The sequence below is a fragment of the Thalassophryne amazonica genome, chromosome 15 (assembly GCF_902500255.1).
Source record: "Thalassophryne amazonica chromosome 15, fThaAma1.1, whole genome shotgun sequence".
Lineage (NCBI taxonomy): Eukaryota > Metazoa > Chordata > Actinopteri > Batrachoidiformes > Batrachoididae > Thalassophryne > Thalassophryne amazonica.
The window spans coordinates 3,062,878-3,073,461 of NC_047117.1; the positions used below are offsets into that span (position 1 = coordinate 3,062,878).

Genomic DNA, 10,584 nt, shown 5'->3' on the forward strand with positions numbered 1-10,584 from the left:
GACGAAGCTGCTACGATGATTTTATTCTAATTAACAGATTTTAGTTTGCCACCTCTGAAGTTATTTTATGATCATTTAATGCATTTCGTGAGTGTGTGGATGATCGTGAACAACCAGAAAAAAGTTTAATTAAATTCCAGGGTGTGAGTGGTAAACTGAAATGGGGGGCGTTAAACAAGGACGAGATAACGAAGCTGATTTGTTTTTTTTATACAAATCCTCTGATGATTAAAATGACATGCAGTTCATGAAACAGTGTCAACAGCACGACTCGTCCCATTAGAGCTGGATGTGAGAGGGACACCGCGTCCAGCTGGACACTTTCTTTAAATCTGATCTACGTGAGTTTCTGTTTCTTCTGAGACTGAAACTGCTGCGTTTTGGATTTTATGGACTTGATGAGCAGAGACAGAGTGGGGTCCATCGCCTTCTTCACTGCAGCAGAGCCCGCCTCTTCCTGTGTGGGTGTGGCTTTGTGAGCACTGATGGCGTCCTCCAGGTGGAGCTGCTCCTCATCACGGCGCCGCTGTTTCTCAGCAAGGATGGTCTGCGTGGCTCGGGTGTTCCTGTAGCTCGGGTGGGATGGGTCCAGGCTGTAGAGATGGGACGTGAACATGGCCTGGAACCGAGTGTCCTTAACGTCCACCTGGACAAATCAGAGACGTTTAAAGTCAAAACAAACGTCCACCTGCATGCTAACAATACGAGTTCGTAACTTGCGTCTTTACAAAGTTCACGGCAGAATATAAAGGGACAGTATGTAAGTGGGCGGGTCTTAATGAGAGTGAAGTAACTGTGTACTGAGCTGTTAGCGTTAGCTCGTGGGAAGAGCCGCCATAAAGACAGCAGGACGTGTGGGCGTGTCTGACCTGGAAGTGGTCCTCGTCCTCCAGCGACTCGCCGCTCTTCTTCTTCTGCAGCTTCTTTCTCTTCTTCTTGCTCAGGTTCTGCTGCTCCACGATCTTTGCGTAGTTGAAGTGTTTGTGCTTGACGTCATCGGCGTCGTCCATCAGCAGTGCCATCTCAGCCTGACGCCAAAACCAACAGCCAATCAGGAGCAAAATCATTTTCGTCAAATCTGTGTCCATGTTACAAAAATAATCAAAACCCAGAATCTGAGGCTTTTTACAAAATAACAAATTCAAACCTTCTGCGGTGAAATTAAATTCAGAAAATTGCTGAAAAACATTTTTGAACTCGCTCATCTTCAACTGCTCACTCGGCAGGCCGCGGGGCGGCGGCTGCAGTTTCAAACTAGTTTAATTCATTTCTTCTCTAATGTGTGTGTGTGTGTGTGTGTGTGTGTCAGTCAGACGTGACATTTGAACAGAAAAACTTCTTGAACTAACAGAGTTAATGTTTGTTTATTTTTGGATACTGCAGCCAATCAGAAGCCAGGGATTGTAAACATAAACCTCAACATGTTGACCTCTGACTCTCAGTTATGTGATCACAGAGCTTTTTCTAACTTGTTTAAAGGGAAAAACCCACAGAAATTGACCTCTGACCTTTTGTCTCTGCAGCTCCTCCTCCTCAGCTGTCTGCTTCTCTTCCTCCAACTTTGGTTTCTTTTTTGGTTCTGCAGATGTCAAAAAACATGAGAATGAAAGATTCAGGAAGCTCAGAAAACTTGAGACTGAAACTGTGTCACAAAGCTCAGAAAAGGTGAGACGTGTGTCATGAAGGACACACTGGAAAAAGTAAAACCTTATGTTTATTTGTCATTTTTTTATTCTGCTTCTAAATTGGTTGTAGTAAAAATACAAAAATGACATTGTTTGCAAATGATCTTTAAGCCAAATTAAAATGTTTATAATTCAGTTTGAAGTGTTTGTTTTTATTCTGCGTCCTGATTGGCCGATGCCCATGTTTCCTTTTTCCAGTCTTTTTTATTTGATTTCTTCCTTTCTGTATTTTTTTTGTTCACATTTAAAACTAAACATCAAATGAGTTTATTATGTGATGTAATAATATATATATATATTTTTTTTTTTAATTACAAAATTAGAAATAATCCTTTGACTCTAAACAACCTTTCTGAGGTTTTGAGCGTAAAACTGCAGCAGTCTATCGATTGATGTTATTGATCACCTGAAGCATGGCGCTCCTCTTTGAAGAAGGGGTCATCGAGGTCGACGTCTGGAGGAAGTTTGTCATCACTGAGAACTGCAGACTTCTATGTAACAGAAAAATAATTCCAGACTTTTTTTGGTTAAATCTCAGTGTCATAACACTGTAATAACATGTTTACTTGTTTTCGAGTTTTTCTCTGTTTCTTCTTCTGCAGAAACTTCTCCCACGGTGTCAGTGATTCTTTTCCTTCCAGTTTCTTCTTCACCAGCTGCTCCGTCGTCTCCTTCAGTCCTGAGCAAAAATTAAAACTAAATAAAAAAAATCACATCAGGACAGTGTGTGTGTGTGTGTGTGTATATATATATATATATATATATATATATATATATATATATATATATAAATAAAACAAAAACCCTGCAGATTGTTTTATTTTTAATTCAGCTGGAATTAAAGACTTTTGCATGAACAGAAGTTTGATGTAATTTTTACACAAAACAACATTTTTTTTCAAAGAAATGTGACAAAAATATTAATTAGCATTCAGATAATTGCAAAATTATGACAAACACCAACAGAATCACATGACCTTGTGTGGAACCAAAGATGAGATTTAAAAAAAATCACTTTCTACATAGTTTTTTTTTTTAATAATTGATATATATATATATACACACACACGTTTTTGGTATCCAAACTAAAGATTGTGTCTCAAACATCTGAGCGTTTGTCGCTTCATATACTTTTTGTGCAGTGACGATGGCAAGCAAGAGGCATCTGCTGGCTGGAGGAGGTACTGCATGCAGCAGTACCCTAATTAAAATCTGAACTGGAACCCTTGTAGTTCCCAGACTAGTGAAACACAAGTCCCTGGTACTTATATAATTAGTTGTTGTTCCACCGGTGTCCTGGTTCCTGTGGATGTGTGAAGGTTACCTCAGTGTGGAGCAGGACGAGGACTCACCGGGGACCCATGTGACCTGCATCTCCATGCAGTTGTCCTCCTGCAGTTTCTTCTCTTTGTCCGCGATCCCTTTCAGAAGGTTCCGGTACTTTGCGATTTGCTCCTCGCTCCTCGATTTCTTTCTGCTTTTTTCCACGTTTGTTTGTTTGTCTGCGACAAAACAAGTAGAGAGACTTTCATTATTGATTAGGGGATAAGTGTTCAATGATCAATTAGGCTTGGAGTGGGCGGGGTCTATCCAAGACAAATTATTTGATTGGCAAGCAGAAATATCTGTTTCTGGGCCAGTAATGGACTCACAATAAATCATGGATTCAAAATGCCACAGTTCAAAAACTGCCAAGATTTCCTGTTCTGCTGGTACGCAAACAAAACAAAGAAAAGACCACTGCACAGAAGAGGAAAGCCACCTAATGTGCAAAGCTTGGTTTTGATGAGTGACGGGAAAAAGTTGCACAACTCTGCAGAATTCAGGGTCATTTTATTTAGAACTCTCGAGAGCTGTTATATTAATGCCATAAATACTTTGGCCATGCTAATAACAGCTAATGAGCAAGCTAACGTCTTTTTTTCCTCCTCCATCACTCAGTTTAGTGAAATTATAAAATCGCAGTCATTAAACAAATGACTTCTGCCTTGAATCACGAAAACCTTTTAGAACCTTGAGGTGACTGTCTGAGAAGTTTTAAATTCCAACAAGCATCAGTGTTATTTTTCAGTTTGAATATTATCTGAATTCAGCATTGTACCACCACCTACAGGCCTGGAGACACATCCAGAGTTCACAGTAAACCACATTATTAGAATCATCACCTTCTGCTGTGTCCTGTTGCTCGTCCTCATAGTCATCCTCACTGGAGGAGGCGAGGTAAGCTCTAAAGTCAAGATCCAGCAGATCGTCCTTGTTGAACTTCCTGTTCATGGCGGTGACGCGCGCGTGGTTCGTCTCGTCCCACGTCAGCTGAACCTTTAAATGAGGAAAAACAAATTATTTCACCGCTGACAGATGTTTTTATTTCTCATTTGTATCATTTTTGTTTTCATACCTTGGACGTGGCGGTGGCCGAGGATGTAAACAGCTCAGGTGTGTACGTTGTCAGGTTTAACTCCGTTGCCACATCCTTCGGCTCATCATCAAACGTGACGTTATCAGGTATGAATCTGTTCACAGGGTTAGAGAAGGACACGCCCATGTGTGATTGAATGTTAGCAACATGTGTTAGCATCAACCTCGATACCTGGCTGGTTCACCTGAAGGTTATTTGATCACATTTTACTTTTTTGTGTGGTCTCAACAGGAAGTCCAGCATGTTGTTAATTTATGACCCATTCTGACCAATCACAGCTCTGCAGCGCCACCAACTGTTTATAGTTAAATATGGCTGCACACTGTTGCAGCGTGCACAGCAGACGTTTTCCTCCTCAAACTGAATATACCTACAAGAATTCATTTCTGGATTATGTACTTTCAAAATAAAAGATGGGAACAAATAATAAAATCTTTATAAAAAAAAGTAAAAATACTCAGAGTAGATGATTAAAAGTATTTTCGTACCGGAGGTCGAGAACGGAGCAGCTGCTCTCATACTCGTAACCGTCACAATCCTCGTAGATCTTGGAGGCGGTGCCTGGCGAGTCGCACTCCACCACAGCGTAATAATACTTCAGACGTTTAAACTGGTAGTCGCGCATCTTCTCCCTGTAAACCCTGAGGGGGTGGGACAAGGCAATGACATCATCAGACATTAATATTCCAGCTGAAATGAATCAGTTCCTGGTCACAGGAAAAGCATTTTATTCTGACAGCATGGGCTGGCTTTTATTGTGAAATTTTACAAAATGGTAGTAGTGCAATAAATATTCGAGCAAAGTAATTATGCACTCGTCTCAGTGTTTTGTTAATTTATTTACACGTCACATGATGCTAATGAACTCCGTGTCGACATCTGCTCGTTTCTGGAAGTGTCTGAGCTGTCTGAGGTCTGCGGAGTTAAACGGTTATTAATAATCAGATGATCTTACCGCTCCTCCTCTGTGTCATCCTCGGAGTCGTCAGGCAGCGCCTGCAGTTCCGCTGGCGCCGTCGTCTCCTCCGACTTCAAACGTTCCTTCCCAAACTCTGATGGATAGATCTGAAAAACAATACCCATGATGCACTGCTGTGGATCCCTCAGTTACACAGTTGTCGTGTGCGAGTGCTGCATCCACGGAGCGACCGCCGGACCCGGCGTCATGAGGGGGCGTTTGGTGGCGACGCCCCCTCACATCAACCCCGCCCCCTCGGATGTGAGAGTTATCAAAAAATAAAAAGAAATACAGGAAAATATAGCAAAATATTAGTTATTCAATAATATCACGTATTTAACAAATAAACCAAATTAATTAACTAAAGTAATTAATTTTAAAACAAATGGATATGGCGTGTGTCTGTGTTCAAGCGATTTGATAGGTTGAAGGGCCTTTCACACTGAATACTTTAGGCCAATCCATCAACGTGTCCCAATCTGTCGACGCATCCGATGCATGACGTCAGACGCGGCGCTTCGGAAGCGGCAAGGGGGCGGAGATCGCCATCTTGAATTTGCATCGCCTGAACCACAAAAAAGCAGTAGAACGATTCTCCCATCACCCTGCTGGGAGAAGCTTTTTTCAGCTACTTTTCGGAGTGACACCGACCAAGGGAGGACTGACGGCTTGGTGGGATATCAATTGAACCGCGAAGCGGGCCGACCCGCACGGAGAAGCCGACCTTCAGGCATCATCCCTGGGCAGAGCGAGGCAGGCAGCCGGGGTGATGGAGCAAACCCACTCAGTCCGAAATCTCCCACTTTTTGGATATATGTGACGTCCCAGTTTGACCAACAGAGTTTAGTTCTGCAGCTTTATCAAGGTGAGAATAATGTAAAAATAAAATGTGACGTTTACTGAACTGCTGTGAAGTTTTAATGATCGGCTAACGTTAGCTTAGCCTTTTAGCACAGTTGATCTGAGTGAACGCTTTCATTTCTAAATGGTTCAGTCTTTTTTATTTTTACCAAATAAAGCTACAGCTTTTTTCAGACACCACAAAAGCTCAACTTTAAATAACTTATTTTTTCGGGCTTTTTTTCCATCTTTTTTTCCCCTTTTTTTTTATATATATAAACTGTTTAGTGTTTCTTTATATTTAAAGAAATATTTTTATTTGTCCCAATCAGGAACATTTGCTGTGCAGACAACCAAACTTCTACTGATGAGCTGAACACCACGAAGTCCAGTCGAAAGAAAACATCTGCTTTTCAGCAAAACCACCAGAGGTCAAAGCTGCAGAAGAGACCTTCATCTGGTCCCGAGAATCCAGCAGAACATCACCTGCTTCTAAATAAAAGGCTCTTTGAACAGCAACTATTTTATTACTTTTTTAAAAGCTGTTTCATTTTATATTTTAACAATAAATGAACGGATCATTAAAAATGTCCACGAAATCAAAGTCCAAAGACATTTGCACAGGTAGAAGCTCTCCACTTATTGTGTTCAAATTCATATTTTAGAAATGACTCCGTCCTGATAACAACATTAAAGACAATTACATATTTTGGCGAAATTACAAGTTGAAATGACCATTAAAAAATTCATCAAGAGGTTTATGTCACAGAAATCCTACTTTACAATCACACTGCAGTCATTGTTAAATTATTTCCTTTTGCATTTATAATAAACATTTGTATTTATTTACAGTGTCTGTTTTTATGGTTGAAATGAGATATAAATAATCTACCAGACTTAAAAAAACGTACAAATTTCCATGTTATTTTGTCTAAAAATAAATGTCTGTGGTTCCTTATGTTAAACAAGAAATTATCTAATCTGAAATAACAGGTGGTTTTATTTTACAGATGAAAGGTTTCTAAAGAACGATTTATTGATTTATTTAGCTATTTTAATTACAAGTGTTCTAAATTTTTTTAACAGTAATCAGAAATTCTGAGGTAACAAACAACAACAAAAAACATTTCCAAGGATTTTTCTTCAGAAAACTGCTCCATAAATGAGCAGTCCTGTGACACGTTTGTTTTGTAGAGATCAGTGGTTTCTACACTGATCCATTTTGTACAGATCAGTGGTTTCTGCCACTAGTCTTCCGTGTTTTGGCCCGACGCGTTGTTCCTATTGGACAACGCAAAGGTATGTCACAGCTCAGAGTGTCGAAAGTTGGATTGGATTGAACTTTGACCGCGTCAGCCTGCCGACAAGTGGCAATGCGCGTTCCCGTCAGAAGCGTCGGTTTAGCTCAGCTTTTGACGCGACGCATATGACGCATCTAAACAGCAACGCGTCTCATTGAAAATAATGCTTTTTAAACCGATTTTTGACACATTTGACGCATCTGACGTATTCAGTATGAAAGGCCCATTACTCTTACTCAGTCAGTGTCTTACAACGGTGTAGCTTAAATACACGAGCTTTCCAGGAGCGCACCCAATTCATTACGCACGCTCAGAGGCACGTCCCCTCCGGTGCACACTCTTTTTTGGGGGGGGGGGGGGGCGACCCCGCCCCCTGTGATAAACTCATTGCTCCCTTAATATTTTTTTTCTGGCGACGGGCCTGGCAACCGCGTGATGACAATGGTTGAGCCGTGTTTCCGCACGCGGAAGGCAGCACCTGGATCTCGCCTGGGCGACCCTAACGGAACGCGTGACGTCACAGACGTGTTTGTGTTTGAAGGTCAGAGGGAGCAAATCAGTCTTCATGAAACATTTAATGTGATGCAACTTTTAAAAGTAAATAACTGTTTACACGCAAACAGTTCAAAGGTCATTTCCTTTGTTCTGTCACTCAAAACAAAACCAGGTCATATTAACCCCTTAATGCCCATCATCGCATATATGCTACAATCTCTGACTCAAATATGCAACTTACCAAATTGACCTGTATGCCCGTTGTCGCAAATTTGCAACATACCATCATTATTATTAGAACATTATAACAAAGTCATTACCAGAATACCCAATATTACTATTTAGTTTTTCTGCAAAAGTGAAATTAATAATCTCAACATTATTTACCATCTACTTAAAGGCAAAAACACACACAAAACATTTTTTTATATACAGCTATATAAATTCGGGCGTTAAGGGGTTAAGTCTGAATTTTATGTTAATGTGCTGAAATTTGACCGTTTGCTTTTCTTTGTTGTTTTTCGCATTTATCTTCAGAATAATTAACGTAAAGAAACGGCAGCACAGACGCGGCACAAAAAAAAAAAAAAAAAACATGACGCCAACACAAACCGCCCAATCAGCACCAGAATCCATCTGAAGCATTACCATGGGAACGCACCCCCCACCCTCCGCCTTTACCTTAACAGACAGAACAGCGCCCCCTTTGGGTGTGAAGGAGTTCAGCAAAGCCAGCAGGTCTTTGGCTCTGATCCGGTCCCAGTCCATGTTGCAGACGGCCAGTCGAGCAGAAACCTGGAGGACAAATCCAGGAATCACGCTGGGTATCACACACGTCCTGCTGCGAACTAACCTCGCCTCGCCGCCTCACCTCGTTGCTCTGCGGAGCGTCTTTGCACAGCTCTCCCCAGTCGTGGGCGAGCTCCTCGTCCTCCTTCCTCAGGATGACGTCCACCTCGTCTTCATCGTCCTCGTCGGAGCTGGTCTCCACGTTTCCTTTCCCCCTCGCCAGGTCCGGCCCGCTGTCACTGTCCCCGTCTGAGTCCAGATCAGACGACGACTCTGTGCCGCTGTCGCTTTCATCCTCCTCTTCATCATCTGAAGGGAAAATGGACCAATCAGAGCACACGTTAACCACCAGCTTTACACGTGTCACAGACGTCACTTTGCCTAGAAAATAAAATGTTAAAAACGTTGATCAGTGTTTCCCGAAGCCAAGATGATGTCATCAAATGTCGTGTTTCATCCACAACCCAAAAATATTTCAATTTTTTTTCCAAAAAGTAAAAACACAAACCTGATGACCAATGTTTTTGTTTTCCGCTTTTAAAAAGTCATGTGTTTGCACGCGCGATAAAATTCAAACAACACACAAAAAAGCACCCTGATATTAGCGACATGCTGCGTTACCATTCTCACTGCGACATATATTAGCCTCACAATCACGTAAAGCGTCGCAGCGCATCAGGAAAGTCAACTTATCGATTCATCAGCACCAAATACAGACAGACACGTCCCCAAAAATGTGATTAGCTGATGAATCTGCGTTTTCTCTCACCTTCTTCCGGTGCACCAACAGATCCCGGAGGCTCCTCCCCTTTGTGTTTGACTCCTTGTGGAGGCTCCTCCCCTTTGTGTTTGACTCCTTGTGGAGGCTCCTCCCCTTTGTGTTTGACTCCTTGTGGAGGCTCCTCCCCTTTGTGTCTGACTCCTTGTGGAGGCTCCTCCCCTTTGTGTCTGACTCCTTGTGGAGGCTCCTCCCCTTTGTGTCTGACTCCTCGTGGAGGCTCCTCCCCTTTGTGTCTGACTCCTCGTGGAGGCTCCTCCCCTTTGTGTTTGACTCCTCGTGGAGGCTCCTCCTCCTCCTCGTCAGCTCCTCTTTTCTTTGATTTCCTCTCAGTCTTTTCCAATTTCTTCTTCTTCTCCCCAGCCTGCAGGACAGCTGCATCCTCCTCATCAGACAGCTTGTAGAAGCGCCTCAGGTCTTCCGTGGACGTGCGGTTGACGGGACGTCCACGTTTGTCCACCGTGTACGTCACCTTGAAGCGCTCATCGTAGAACATGGACTGGAAGCGTTTGTCGATCTTCACCTTGCGTTCTCGCTCGGGCATTTCCCAGAAACGAGGATCCTTCTGCACCCGCAGGAAGCGCTCGTCAGCGCCACCTGCCTTCTTTTTGGATGACGACATGTCGTCAAACCTGGAGTCACCTGACAAACAAACAACAGTTAATTAATCAGAAACAGGTACAGATATTAACTTTAATCATTGTCTCAGAACAAAAAAGTCTTAAAATAAACCGTCAACAAGTTAACTCAAATTTGGGAGCTAAAATCCGGTCTGTGATTGATTAGTGATCAGGTTTTAAATCCAGATTTGGCTGAAATTTGTACTTTAAGTTCTTTTCGACATAAACAGAGATTTTAAGCATTTACAAGTTTAAAGAAATAAACGCAAACATTAGCATGCTAACGGGGTTAGCACATAAAACCTGTCAACACACAGATCAAACAAAGCCTTATCTGAACGCAAAACATGAAATAAATGTTCACTCAAACACCATATAAAGTGTCATTAACAAAAACGACATTTATAAAATAATAATAATTACCTAAAAATGTTTCAGCAGCTCAAACACGCTTTGCCCACAATGCATTTCGTTTGATAAGTTACCAGATCTGGTAGGAAACAAGCACCTATACTTTTTGCCAATCTATGGCTAGTGAACTATATATATATATATATATATATATATATATATATATATATATATATATATATATATATGGCCCAATAATTATCAATATTAACCATGGTTCTTCCAGAGAAAATCTGCTCTATTGCAGCAGGTAACTAACGGTTATCAGCGCTATTTATTAATAATAAC

The 10,584-nt window shown here is 41.6% G+C and overlaps 1 protein-coding gene across 1 annotated transcript; it reads right to left on the reverse strand.

The window, feature by feature from the left end:
• Positions 1-186: 186 nt before the first annotated feature.
• On the reverse strand, positions 187-10,373 carry esf1 (ESF1, nucleolar pre-rRNA processing protein, homolog (S. cerevisiae)). The gene is made up of 15 exons (XM_034188002.1): positions 10,309-10,373; positions 9,257-9,907; positions 8,570-8,796; positions 8,380-8,493; positions 5,060-5,169; positions 4,593-4,745; positions 4,084-4,198; positions 3,851-4,004; positions 3,038-3,187; positions 2,252-2,364; positions 2,092-2,176; positions 1,509-1,579; positions 870-1,028; positions 351-646; positions 187-310 (listed from the first exon to the last, which is right to left on the reverse strand). The coding sequence occupies exons 2-15, from the start codon at positions 9,885-9,887 to the stop codon at positions 280-282; spliced, it is 2,409 nt and encodes an 802-aa protein (XP_034043893.1). The 5' UTR covers positions 9,888-9,907; positions 10,309-10,373; the 3' UTR covers positions 187-279.
• Between the last annotated feature and the right edge of the window lie 211 nt (positions 10,374-10,584).